The following is a 15,253-nucleotide window of genomic DNA, read 5'->3' as shown; positions in this document are numbered from 1 at the left end:
ACCACAGATGGAAGCACAGCACAGGAGTAGCTAGCAACACGCAGAGGTAAAGAAATGCACAAAGGGATCAAGTGATTATGAGTCACAGATAGCAAGACAAGAACAGGACAGAGCAACAGACAGTGAGGAACAGAAACAGAGGGTCACGAATAAAACACTGTGAAGACAAAGTCAAGGTGAGAAAAACACTGACATCTTTGTAGAGAGTAATAATCCACCATTTGCAATATCACCCTTCATTTCCTTAAGTCTCTTTTAAGCATGACTAAAATGGCCAAGTGGAAAAGTTGAGGTAACTAACTGGGTGACAGAAGAGGAATAAAATCAACTTCCTTTTTATGAATTGGCTCATTATAAATTACTGGCCTATCATTTTACTTAGGTCCAAGTAATGCACTCTATGATTTATTTACTGCATAGTTCTTCAATTACTCTCCTTTAAACCACTGTTCGCCATGTGTATTTCCTACCTTGTCAGCCACTATATAACCAAGTACAATAAACACAGAGCCTAGAACAGGTCTAGGAATATTAGTCAAAGGGTATAGAGGTCTGCTGTTTTGGAAATCCTAAGCATTAATTTTCAACAACCCCTACCTCTATACACAGAGACCCCACAACTCTGCCAATCAGAAGGTTAGTTAATTATTTATTTTTATATCCTTTTCTATTAAGAAAGGTAGTTAACTATTTTAGTAAGTTTAAAAAGAAATATATCTCCCCTCCCATAAGAACAGGTTAAAGGAATAACAAACTAACCTGGCAACAGCCTCAAGACTATTACTATAGATATTGATTCGCCCAACAAACCTGTAAAAGAACATAATAACAGGTGTATTTTCTATGTCCAGGTGAAGTCCAAATACCACCAATAAGGAAATAAATCAAAATACAAATAATGCAAAAGATAAGATTCTGAATAAATGACAAAATCCTATTATATTTCTGAGGGAAAAGTTATATTCAATCAAAAGATGTACAGCATTTTAATCTAATCTCTAAAATAATATTATGGATTATAAGAAAATAAACAAAGATTCTAAATTGATTTTCAAGCTCTATTTGGCACTATGCATGCACAGGATATCTCTCTTCTTTATGCCTTTATATAAATAATGTGACTTCTATTTTAGATTCATGTGAAGAAAGGTTTCTGGTGCTAAAACATAACTTTCAAAATCATTAGTCAGTAGTTCTTACACAGGAGCATGCCATCAAAATTACGGGAGCGTTCACCAGATGTGGTGATCTCACCACACATCTCATCAGGTGTGGTAGTGCATGACTGTAATTCCAGCAACTTGGGAGGCTAAGGCAGAAGGATCACAAGTTCAAAGCCAACCCCAGCAACTTAGCAAGGCCCTAAGCAACTTAGCGAGACCCTGACACAAAAATAAAACAAAACAAAAACAAACATCTATGGGCCCCCATATTTGAGTTCCTAATTCAAGATCCTAGGTGATGCTGATGCTGCTGGTCCCAGGACCATCTTCTGAACCATGGCAGTAGTTTTTAGACAATGAATACTTGATTGCCACCTTAGAAATGTCCAGCCTGCATCTTGTAGCTGATCTCAATACTGAGCTTCAGCCAATCATTTATATGACTGGACACATGGTAATCTGCATTTCTGCCAAATTTGGTAAAAATGCCCAACTTCTCCTTAATAAGAGTGCTTTACTGTGTATTATTTTTATTTTTAATAAATGTACTTTACCTTTCAAAAAAAGTGTTTTGTAATTTCCAATATAAACATTGTTTTCTTTATAGAACAAGATAAATACTTTAAATTACTATAAAATATGAAAATCTATTCCTTCATTCATTGTATATTAGTTATGCCAGTACTGCACTAGGTGCTAAAGATATACTAATAAGTGAAAAAGACATACTCCATTGTTTTAATAAAGATAAAGGAACAATCAAATATATGCAAGTGATTATTACCAAGAGATCTAATTTTGTCTAGGGAAATTAGGAATAATCTTATCTACCCTAAAATTCTCTTTCATATTTAAAGCAACTTTTCAGTTTCTCAATAAATATACAAGAGTATATATATATTGATTTTTAACTTATAGGCAGAGTAAGTCACTCCCTTTTCTGTGATTCCATGGGTTTTGGATTATATCTATTATTACACTGTAAGCTTAGCTTTACTATTTTATCTACTTTGCTCATTGTGAGTTCCTTGAAGACGGAGAATAGCTGTTTTACTTTTGGCTCTAGTTCTTACTCTCAAGGTGAATATAGAAGATAGGAAAGGAAGGAGGACAGAAGAAATAATGGGAAGGAAGGAGGGTAGTATTCTCACAGTAGGATATACTTTGTTTTCTTCCTATTAGGTGTCAATATATTCAACCATATGGTCCCCATTTTAAACAGTGTGCACTAACAAAGTGGATGGCCTAGGTAATGGATGCCATGTGTAATAGAATGACATTAATTGGACAACGTGGGGATAAAAACTGTTACTATATCCTCATTAGCAACATGCTCTAATCAACCCAACTAACCAGTCTTAAAATAAAATATCAAGTTTTTAAAATCTACAATAACTGTTAACCAGCAAATCTATTCCAGAGAGCCTAAGTATAGAAAAACAGAAGAAATTATACCATTTTACTACTCCTTCAACTTAACTGTTCACTGTGATCAAGAAATAGCATATTTGCAATCCTCAGTTCATTGTGATCACTTCAAGAAAGGACAGAGTGCCTACTAATTGCATGGCCCAATATTGTCTTCTCTTTTTAACAGTGGATGGCATGTAAAAAAGGGTTTTATTTCTATTTTAATTAACACTGGGCACTCCATTAGTCTGACAGATTAGCCCTTTGGGATAACATCATTTAAAATTTTGATAGATGGTCATGTTTACAAATAACAAAAATAAACAAAAGAAAAAATATAGGATGCCCGGGCTCACAATAATTTATCTTAGGCTGGTAGTGAACAAGGCTGATTTAATTCATTTTCCTGCCAGAAGGAAGAACAGCTCATAAAAACATACATGTGAGTAGGCTGGCAAGTGGTGGGCGTTTCTTTGCAATACGGGTGGTGAAAAGCATCAGAGCTAAGAGGTAGCAGTATAGAGAGACCAGGTGATTCTTACTTGTACAGGTCAGGTTGAGGCTGTTCACATTCAATTGCTGCTCGGAGGCCATCAATGGACTCGGCTGTACACATTGCAATGGTATCCCGCACGGCATAATGTGTCTAGATGAAAGCAGGGGAATAAAGCAAATTAAAAAAAAAAAAAAAGTGTTCCTTTTCATTATCCTACACAACTGTGTTCCAGAAATGGTATGTTTTAGTAAGAGGCTTTGGCAAAATATTACAAATATTGATGCACATTTCCCACCAAATAAATTGTATGGAATTAATCTTAAAATACACGATAAATAATTTAAAAGATAACCCTGCTATAAGGGGATTTCGAAGATAATAGAAAAAAACACAACTAAAAGTTCTTCTTGATACTGACGTCAAGAGCATTCCATTTGCGGCAGGCATATAATTAACTAAAAAAATGAAAATTTAATACATTTATTCTTCTTCCTATTTATAGAACTGAGACTTATTATTTTGCTTACTATAGTGTATAGCTATGCAGATTTGCACATTTGAATGGAACACAACCCTTTTTGGTCATAGCAATGTAAAAATTTTGTCAATAATAAGAAAAAACTCATTAATGTTCCATTACACAAATGCTCAAATCACTACATTTGGTATGAGGGGCAGGAAGAGGATATCTTGTTAGACAGAATATTCTACTAGAGTATATTACACACTTGATACATCCAAAACTGAAAGTAAGCTTCAATGAATCCATATATAAATCATCAAACAAAGGCTAATACTGATTCAAGGAGTACACTGCTTAATGCAGAAGGAAATGCTGTTGACATATAGTCTTTAGGGAATATTATGGCACTTCCTGAACAATATTTAAAACTATTGCCTGATTTTTGAAAACTTCTGTACTTTTAGCTGATGTGATCAAATCAATGTAATAGAAAAAAAACTACCTAAAAGTTTTCTTCTTCTAAGTAACTTTTTCACTATTAGGGAATCTTTAGGTAGATTTATTGATTTTATCTTGACATTCCCTAAAATATAGCTCTTTTTAAACAGCTTAAATGCTACTAGTTCATCTCATAATGTCCTTGAAATACAGAATCAGCCATTTAAATGGTAAATTTCCTTTTTCACATACTAAGTACTAGTCTTCAACTCCAGAGGGAATAAATGAGAAAAGAAATTCTCCAAGGATATACTCAGAGGTCAGCACTTTAATATCATTCGTTAAAAGCAGCACTGAGAGGAGTTTAACTCCCTGTTACTGCTCATCATTCTAGATGATGGCCAAAAACTAACTGCACCAGAAAGTACCAGGGAAGTAACTTATTACTCATTTAGATGCGACATTTCACCACACTTAAAATTCCTCCTAGTTGTAATAAAGCAAATGTTTGCCAAAGTATATCCTAACGTATTTTTTAAAAGGCAATCAAATTATTCCAGGTTAGAACTCCTAAATCCCAGGAATAAACATATTTTAAAGAAAATATACTTTGTCATTACGTTAAAAATAAATCAAGTTGTAAGGTTAGAGCTCATAAAGTTATTTTTATATAGTTTCAGCCTAAAATTACTTGCATTTTAAAAAGTCTAAATAAAATATTGTGTGGATTATGTTAACATTAAATTCAAGCAGTGATATAAAAATTGTGGTGGCTTTTATTTGGGGCATGGTTTTTCCCTGCCCAACACCATCCCTATCCCCAAAGATGAGAATATACTTAGGAGACAAAGACAATTATATAACAGCTCTCTTCAAATATAAAACCTACATGAATAGGGAAAATAAAGAGTTTAGGAAGCGTTTTTTTGGAAGCACTATTGTATGATTAACTATCCTGAGCTCAAAATGCTTAGGCAAGGTTCAGTCTCTTACCTTACAATTAGATTCCCCATCAAGACTAGCTGTAGTGACATAACAGGTTCCATCAGTGGTACAGGATGATAGAAGAATAAGATCGCAGGGAAAGGTTTCATCTGCACTAACTTCTACTACATCACCAACCTAAAATGGAGAGTAAAATAAATATAAATATAAATGTTTTGAATTCCAAACTAAACATCATTAAAACATACACTAAAGTTAAAACATTAGTAGGACACAACTCCAGCCCTTATGCTTTGGGGGTATCTCAGGATCCTGCACAATGTAAAAGGTGATAAAAAGAATATTACTTAACATCCAGTATTCTCTTTAAGGTCACAAGGATTTAGGATGCTTTCAGATTACCGTAGTATTGACCTTTACCTCTAATAAACAATTCTGACACCCAATTGTTCTGATATTTCTGGAACTAATGTTTAATAAGTAAATGACCTTATCATCTCATGAATGGATCAAGAAAATGTACATATCACAAATTAGGCAATTCATGAACAAAACCTCAGTTAATTATAGAGGCATCAATCATTTCCCCATAATATTTAAATTTTTTTCTATAGGTCAACCTAAAAATCCATCTGCTATCAGAAGAATTAATCAATAGAGCAATGAAAAACAATTTCCTATCAGCAAATATTCAAAACTCAAACTCGAGAAAAAACCCAAGAGAAGAAATCAGGAATGATTTTATAATGTAAAGAGTGAATCATAATAGTTAAAAGCTTGTACTTTTTAATCTCAATTCACGTCCCAGATCCGACACTTAACTATATGACTTTGGGTAAATGTCTTAGGTAAGTTGATTACATCACAGGATTACTGTGAGCATTGATAAATAATAATACAAGTAAAATTAAGGTGCTTGGCACATGTTAATCATTTAATGGGTGTTAATTATAACTGTTACAATATCATGCAAGCAAGTACTTTACTCAACTTATGAATAACTTATAACATTTATTTTGGAAAGATGTAAGAAATTCTCCAAGCACAGCTGGGGTTGTAGCTCAGTGGTGGAGTGTTTGCCTAGCATGTGTGAGACACTATATTCGATCGTGAGTACCACATAAAAATAAATAAATAAATAAATAAATAAATAAATAAATAAAATAAAGGTATTGTGTCCATGTACAACTTAAAAATATTTTTAAAAAAGAAATTCTCCAAGTAATACTTCTCAATATTTTTAATGGATGGCATACACAGAAAATGATAAATAATGATTTTGTACAGCATAGTCAGATAAAGGGAGGCGGCTCCTGGTGGCAGAAGACAACTCACTTTAGGAAGAAATTGTTATTGTTTGGATGTGAGGTGTACCCCAATCCCAATAGCTCATGTCTGAGATAATGCAAGAAGTTTTAGATGAGAAATGACTAGGTTAGGAGAACCTTAATCCAATCAGTGAATTGATCCCAAGGTGGGATTAATGGAGTGGAAACTGAAGGCAGTTATGGTGTGGCTGGAGGAGGTGTGCTTTGGGGGTATATATTTTGTATCTTGCCAGCATAGTCTCTCTGCTCTCTGATTATCATGTGAGTCACTTCTCTCTACTGCCATGATGCTCGGCCTCACCTCAAGCCCCGAGGAATGGAGCCTGCTCTTCATAGACTGAGATCTCTGAAACCATGAGGTCTCAAACTTTTCCTCCTCCACAATTGTTCCTGTCAGGTCTTTTAGTTACAGCAGTGAAAAAGTTGAATAAAACAGAAGTCAGTATCTGGCACACCAACCAAGACACACTGGCAGTGAAGTGCTGAACTACATGAAACACCTGTCTTCTATGTGCAATATTTTGAGACATAGTCAAGAACAATTTTATTTTCTTTGCCAATCTTAATTAGTAGCCAAGAACAACAGTGTCAATATCTAATTTGTAAATAATATTTTATATTGTTGATCTTTCCTTCCTCACTTACATAAACACTTATGTTTCTTACAATAAAACTATAAACTATGCTTAAAGTATGCAAAAGAAAAAAAAAGAATCAACAAAATCTTAACATGATGACTGATAGGCACTGATAAATAAAAACCACAAAGAAAACATTTTTTTTCTTCAACACTTAGAATTTGCTCAGATACAAAATTCGTGTATCTACAATATAAGTTGAGGCTGGTGAGGTAGGCAGGGGCCAGATGGCAAAGGGCTTGACCAGCTAGGCTAAGGGATTTTGGCCTCACCCTAAAGGCAAAGGTAAAAGACAATGGTAAAGAAAGGGAATGTTATGACCCAGTTAGACAATCAACTCAAGTTACTTGTTTCCATTCACTATTTTAAAAGCCGCAAGAGAATGCCACTACCACTCCCATCACAAATATTAGGAAAAAATAGATCTACAGAATAATATTTTTAGAGCATCAGAGGGCTGAGAATGCAAGGCAACCAAGTGAACTGAATTTCAAAGGGTCCCTTTGAGGAGAAACAGGACAAATCAAATATTTCACAACTGACAGAGCACAAGGTAAAAGATGGCTACCATAAAAGTGGATGAGAAGAAAACAACTGTGTTTTCAACCAATTCTTAAAGGCTAGGAGTGAATCACCATGAAAATTTTGAATATCTACAAGACTGAGAGACAAAAGAAAACCATTAACACATGCTAGCTCTCTCTACAGGTTTCCATTGGTGTTCACGAGAAAGCATAAGGTCGGAACATTTAAAATTACCCTTCTCACTGGTACAGGCATACAGATAATGATCAACTACTGTGGAAAGACAGGCCAAAACATGCCAGAATGGTGGACTCCTCTCTCATATGAAGCAAAAGAAGAAAAGCCACCTGCATTGGGAGAAAGGCAGGAAACCTTCTTTGGCAGAAAATGACACTGCTGCTACAGAGGAGACAGAAACAAAAGGGAACTTGCTTGCAGAGACAGAATAGTAAAGACATTCTTATCAAACATTTGACTGCCATAGGAGGAGGTGGGGGCAGCAATAGAGAAAATCCCACATTGAGGCTCAGATTCATATATCCTAATACAACTCAGGTTCATATATCCTAATATGGAGATTGGAATGGGAGAATGATTAAACCATTCTGTTCCCACCAGGAGCCAACACTGAATAACAAACAATAAATAGCAATCTACTATAGGGTGAGAAGCAACAGAAGAGGGTGAGACAGACACTCTTTGTAGCTCAGGATTCTAGGATGTGTTAAAAAAGGGTGGTGGGACAACAAACCTGGCAAAACCACTAAAGCACACCAGGTCTCACACAAAGTTTAAGGTAATAGCACAAAGAATCTGAAGTACAGTGATACACTGAAAATATCAATAATGCAATAATTACAACAAAAACCAAAGTCAGCCCATCTCCTGACTACATTAACTCAACCCTCAATAAATACTAAATGGCCTGATGGAAGAAGCAGGCCCATTTCAGAACATACATAGTACTGACCTCACAGTCTCTGCCATTCTTTTACGTACAATGTCAAAACTCACTGAAAAAAAAATGCACAAAAATCACAAGAAAAAAACAAGTTATTGTTGAGGGGAAGGAATCAACAAGACCAGTTCCTGAAATGTAGAAATTTTTAAATCATCAAGAAGGGTTATAAAAATAGCCATGATTAAAATATTGAAATACTTAGTGGAAAAGGTAGGCAACATGTAAGAGTGGATGAGAATTTTGGCAGAGATGAATTTTAATAACAAAAAAAGAAAGGATACAGCAAAGGAAATAATCAGTAAACAAGAAGACACATCGATCAAAATTATCCAAAATTATATTCAATGAGAAAAGGAGTAGTTAAAAAAAAGGACAGATCTTTAAGAGGTATGACAAAATATCAGTCTTATAGTCATGTAAATGGAGTCAAAAATAGGAGAGAGAAAATGAACCACAAAAAATATCTGAAGAGATAATGGTCATGAATTATCTAAACTTAATCAAAACCAACAAATAATAGTTCCAAGAGAATTTCAAGGAAGATAACTAGAAAGAAAAGCCCAAGGCATAACGTAGTCAAACTGCTGAAAACTGAAAAGGAAAGACTTAAAGTGATTCAAGAAATACCATATTTGGAGAAACAAAAATAAAAATGACAACAAACATACCAGGAAATATGCAAACAAGATGACAATGGAGAAACAACTTTTTTTTTTCAAATTTAGAATTTATATATTATTTAGTTGAATTATATACCTGACCTGAGAAAAGAAGCTTTTCTATGAAATTTGGTGCTATTTATGTTTTTTATTTTGAATATTATTGGTTCTTTTTAGTTATACATGATAGCATAATTCATATTGACATGATGATAGTGGGTGTACTCAGTGGTGAGACTGACTGTGGTACATTCATGTATGTACATAGGAAAGATACATTCTATTATCCTTCCTTTACCCATACCCCCTTTCTTCCCTTCAATCTCTATTGTCTACTTCACTGAACTTCTATTCTCCATCCCCCCATATCAGTGAAAACATATGACCTTTGGTTTGTTAGGACTGGCTTATTTCACTTAGCAAGATAGTATCTACATCCATCCATTTTTTGGAAAATATCGTAATCATTCTTCTTTATGGCCGAGTAATACTCCACTGTGTATATATACCACATTTTCTTTATGCATTCAATTGTAGAAAGGAACCTACTTTGGCTCCTTAGCTTAGTTACTGTGGATTGTGCTGCTATAAACATTGATATGGCTGTGTCACCATAGTATGCTGATTTAAAAATCATTTGGATATATACTGAGAAGTGGAATAGTGGGTTGAATCGTGGTTCCATTCCTAATATTTTTCAGGAATCTCCATACTGCTTTCAAGAGAGGTTGCACCAATTTGTAGTCCCACCAGTAATATGTGAGGGTACCCTTTTCCCCACATCCTCGCCAACATTTATTGTTACTTGTATTCTTAAAAACTGCCATTCTGACTAGAATGAGACTTCTGATTGGAATGAGATGAAATCTCAGTGTAGTTTTAATTTGCACTTCTCTGCTAGAGATGTTGAACTTTTTTTTTCACATATTTGTTGACCATTCATATTTCTTCTTTTGAGAAGTGTTTGTTTAGTTAATTTGCTCATTTGTTATCTGGGTTATTTGGGGGGGTTTTTGGTGTTAAAGTTTTTTGAATTCTTTGTATATCCTGGATATTATCAGCCTATCTGGTGGCAAAGATTTTCTCCCATCTGCAGGCTCTCTCTCTTCACATTCCTGATTGCTTCCTTTGCTGTGAGGAAGGCTTTTAGTTTGACACCATCCCATTTATTCTTTTTTTAAAAAAATATTTTCTTAGTTGCTGATAGACCTTTATTTTATGTATTTACATACAATGCTGAGAATCGAACCCAGTGCCTCACTCGTGCCAGGCAAGTATGCTACTGCTGAGCCCCAGCCCCCATTTATTGATTCTTAATTTTACTTCATGTCTGTTTTGGTACAAAACCCATGCTGTTTTTTGTTATAATAGCTCTGTAGGATAATTTAAACTCTGGTATTGTAATGCCTCCTGTTTTACTTTTCTCGCTAAGTATTGCTTTGGCTATTCTGGGCTTCTTATTTTTCCAAATGAATTTCATGACTGCTCTTTCTATTTCAATGAAGAATATCATTTGGATTTTAATAGGAACTACATTAAATCTGTATAAATTTTCCTGTAACCTCCTGGTGCAGTTTCGGTAGGTCATATGTCTCTAGAAATCTGTTGGTATCTTTAACATTTTCTATTTTATTGGAGTACAGATTTTCAAAATACTCTATCATCTGTATTTTGGTAGTGTCCATGGTGATATTTCCTTTTTCAATATGGTATGAAGATTCCTCAGAAAATCTGGAATGTAACTACCATTTGACCCAGTTATCCCCTCTTCGGTATACACCCAAAGGACTTAAAAATCAGTATACTACAGTGATGAAGCCACATCAAAGTTCGTAGTGGCTCAATTCACAATTGCTAAACTATGGAACCAACCTAGTTCCCCTTTAATAGATAAATGGATAACGATGTGGTATATAATGCACAATAAAATATTATTCAGCCATAAAGAAGAATGAATTTATGGCATTTGCCAGTAAATGGATGGAACTAGAGACTATTATGCTAAGTGAAATAAGGCAATCCCCCAAAACCAAAGGCTGAATGTTTTCTCTGATACGTGAATGCTGACTCACAATAGGCAGGGGTAGAGGTGAAGGGGAGGTTCATGGGATTGGACAGGGTGGAGTTGGGGGAAAGGTGAGGTGATGGAAATGGGAAAGACAGTAGAATGAATTGGAAAGACATAAATTTCTATATTCACATATGAATACACAACCAGTGTAACTCCATATTACAAAAAAATACAACCACAAAAATAGAAGTTATACTCCATACGTATACACACACACACACACACACACACACACACACATTCTACTGTCATATAAAACTAAAAAGAACAAATAAAAAATAAAAGTATATTATAAATTCTGGAGAAATTTAAAAAATTACAACAGATATAATTAGTTAGCCAAGGGAAATGATCCAATGGAATAAAAAAAAGTTCAAATAATCTAAGAGATGAGACAGATAGCCAAACCATATCAACTATTACATTAAAAGTCAATGGCTGAGCTACCAAATTAAAAGCAAAGATTTTTAGACTGGGTTTAAAAAAAAACAAAAATAAAACCAATAACCAGGACCAAACTAGAAATGCAAAAGATATAGAGAGATTAAAAGGATGGAGCATACCATGCAAACAACAGTTAAAAGAAAGCAGGATTTACTATATGGGATTGATTGTACTATCAGAAAAAATTACGTTCAAAACTAAGATTACTACCAGGGACAAGGATTACACAAGGATAAAGGGGCCAATGCACCAAGAAGACATAATAATCCTAAATAATTTTGCACTTTGTACTATAAAGTACATAAAAATTGATGGAACAGAAAATAAAAATAGGCAAATTCATAGTCATAGTTGGGAATTTTTTTTGTCTCCTTTCTCAATAATTGATAGAGCAAGTAAGAAAATATTAAATGTAGAGAAAACTTGAAAACATTATCAATGAACTTGACCTAATTGACATTTACACAAAACTCCTCAACAGCAGCAGAATGCACATTCTTTTTTAAAATTCTCAGGTGCATGTGGAACATTCACCAAAATATACTATATTCTGGGCCATAAAACATATCTGAACATATTTAAAAAGACTGAAATGATACCAAGTATGTTCTCTGAATACAGCAGAATTGAACTAGAAATCCATAATCAAAACGTATCTAGAAAATTCCCAAATATTTGAAAATTATAACCAATTGTAATGCATGAATCAAAGAAACATATGGAAAAATGGTCCACATCATATGTTATCAAGGAAATGCTAACTGAAGTAAAAATTAATGAAATACAGCTATACACTTATTAGAATAACCAAAATCTAAGACGCTGACAACATCAAATACTGGTAAGGGCTCATTCAGTACTGGTAGAAATGCAAAAATGATACAGCAATCCTGAAAGACAGTTTGGCCGTTTCTTATGAAATGAAACATACTCTTACCATACAATCAGTCCCTCAACCTTGATCCCTTATATTTACTAAAATGAAATTAAACTTACGCCCCATAAAAACCTGAAAACAGATGTTGACAGTAACTGTATTCATAATTGCCAGAACTTTAAAGTAAAATGCACTCCAAGAAGTGGATATACAAATAAACTGTGGCACACTAAAAAAATGGAATATTGGGCTGGGGATGTGGCTCAAGCAGTAGCGCACTTGCCTGGCATGTGCAGAGTGCTGGGATCGATCCTCAGCACGACATAAAAATAAAATAAGATGTTGTGTCCACCGAAAACTAAAAAATAAATATTAAAAAATTCTCTCTCTCTTTAAAAAAAAGGAATATTATTCATCACTAGAAAAAAAATGAGCTATCAAACTATAAAAAATGGAGGAAACATGAATATACATTACTAAGTTAATGAAGTCAATTTGAAAGGATTACATATTTATGATTCTAACAATATGATATTCTGGAGACAAAGTATCAGTATTTACCAGAGGTGAAGGCCGGGAGTGAGATAAATAGGCACAAAAAAAAAAAAAAAAAAAAAAAAAAAAAGATTTTGAGGGCACTGAAACTATCCTATATGATATCTCAATGTCAGATACATGACATATATTTGTCAAAACCCATAGAATATAACACAGAGAGTGATCACTAATGTAAACTATGGGCTTTGGGTGAAAATAGTGTGCCAAAGTAGATTTATTGATTGTAAAAAACATCATTCTGGTGTGGGATGCTGATGGAAGAAGAGGATATGAGTGTGGCTGCACAGTGGGCATATAGGTTACTTTCTTTGCTTTCTGTTAAATTCTGCTATGAACCTGAAATTCCTCTAAAAATAGTTGATTAATTTAAAAACTCTACTGAGAACCAAAAAGATCTGATACGGACAAATCTAAAATGCTGACAGGGGTCCTACTGGGTAGTAATAATAATGACTGGTTTTAATTTAAAAAATGAACTGCCTGGCATCTTAAAAATATAATAGTACTGTGGAACTCCCATACATTGCTGTGGGAATGTAAATGATACAGCCACTATGGAAAACGGTTTGGTGGTTCATTAAAAAGTTAGCCATAAAATTACCTTAAGACCTAGCAATTGTCTTCTTAGGTATATATCCCAAAGAATAGCAAATACATGTCAAACAAAAACTTGTCCTAGAATGTTCTTAGCAGCAATATTCTGAATAGCCCCAGGGTAGGAACAACCCAAATATTCATTAGCTATCATAAGTAAACTGTGGTATATCCATAGTGGAATACTATTTGGCCATCAAAGAAATGAATTGTTAATACATGCTACAACACAGATGCATCTAAAAAATATTATCAAGTGAAAGAAGCCAGATATAAAAGGCTACATAGTATATGTTTCCATTTATAAAAATTATTAAATATGTAAGTCCATAGAGACAAAAAGTTGTTTTCCCAGGGCTTGGGTGGAGGGAGAAATGTGGAATGACTATTTAATAGGTATGGGGTTTCATTTTTGGTTGAAAAAAATATTCTGGAACTAGATAGTGTTGATAGTTGCAAAACCATTGTGAATGTTCTAAAGGACATTGAATCATACACTTTAAAATGTACATTTTGCCACAGTAAAAAAAGGATACTAAAAAATACCTTAATTTTTTCACTTTCTTTTTGCACTCGCTTTGCATTTTCAATAATGTAAACAGTGCTCTTATTGACTTCATTGTCAGCTCTGTGTCTCAGCCAATCCTCATATCCCTAGAAGGATAAAAATAACTATATAATCAAGTTCAAACAATAAAGTAAACTGTTAATAAATCCGTATAATCCTCCCATGAATCAACAGCAGATATTTAAAATTAGAGTATTAATTTCAACTCAGAATGCTAAAGAGACAATGATGCATATTTTAATGGCAAATCTAAGACACTTTTTTTTCCCCTTTGTGAATGCAAGGCAAATACTCTACAAACTGGAGATATATCCCCAGCCCACACTTTCTTTCTTTCTAATATTTTTTAGTTGTAGATAGACAATACCTTTATTTTATTTATTTTTATGTGGTGTTGAGGATTGAACCCAGTGCCTTACATGTGCTAGGCAAGTGCTCTATCACTGAGCCACAACCCCAGCCCCATAAGACACACATTCAAACTATCCCATAGGTAAATAGCTTTATGGTATTAAAAGTTTCCTCCATTATTCAGATAAATATTAAAAGAAATGCAGGCATTAGAGCTTTGATATTCGTTATCTGGAGGATTAAAATTTATTCTTTTATTTCTACTCTTATTCAAATTAATGTTAAGTATCTCCACATTTTTAATATGAGAAAGAGCCATTTGAGTTTTTATTTTCTTGTATACCTAATCTTTCAATATTTTGAAGTAGACTGTTGGGCTGATTACCTCCAAGGAAATATTATAATTCTTTTCCACAAGCCAAGAATAGTAAAAGCAAGTTAGGATTGGTTTGGCAGAGAATCCACTATAAATTGTAGAAATTAACAGCTAAACTTCTCCGCTTAGTGAGAAAATGAAACGTGGTGCTCAGTTTTTTAGGGTTAAAAGTAATCAGAGAGTGCTGAAATTCAATCATTAATGTGGTAGCATTAAGAGATGATCCTGCGGCTGGGGTTGTGGCTCAGTGGTAGAGCACTTCCCTGGCATTTGTGAGGCCCTGGGTTTGATCCTTAGCACCACATAAAAATAAACAAATAAAATAAAGGTATCGCATCCATCTACAACTAATATATATATATATATATATATATATATATATATATAT

General features: G+C 33.9%; 1 protein-coding gene across 1 annotated transcript in view; it reads right to left on the bottom strand.

Moving 5' to 3' along the window:
• Atp11c (ATPase phospholipid transporting 11C) overlaps positions 1 to 15,253 on the bottom strand; it is a 100,594-nt gene that overhangs the window by 73,477 nt on the left and 11,864 nt on the right. Inside the window, exons 5-8 of the mRNA XM_048796990.1 lie at positions 14,117 to 14,224; positions 4,964 to 5,092; positions 3,116 to 3,219; positions 760 to 810 (exon numbers count right to left, since the gene is read on the bottom strand). Of these exons, the coding sequence (XP_048652947.1) occupies positions 760 to 810; positions 3,116 to 3,189 (125 nt within the window). The 5' untranslated portion in view covers positions 3,190 to 3,219; positions 4,964 to 5,092; positions 14,117 to 14,224. The remainder of the gene's footprint in view (positions 1 to 759; positions 811 to 3,115; positions 3,220 to 4,963; positions 5,093 to 14,116; positions 14,225 to 15,253) is intronic.

The sequence above is a fragment of the Marmota marmota genome, unplaced genomic scaffold (genome assembly GCF_001458135.2).
Source record: "Marmota marmota marmota unplaced genomic scaffold, marMar, whole genome shotgun sequence".
NCBI lineage: Eukaryota > Metazoa > Chordata > Mammalia > Rodentia > Sciuridae > Marmota > Marmota marmota.
This window is presented reverse-complemented; position numbering and strand designations above follow the sequence as displayed.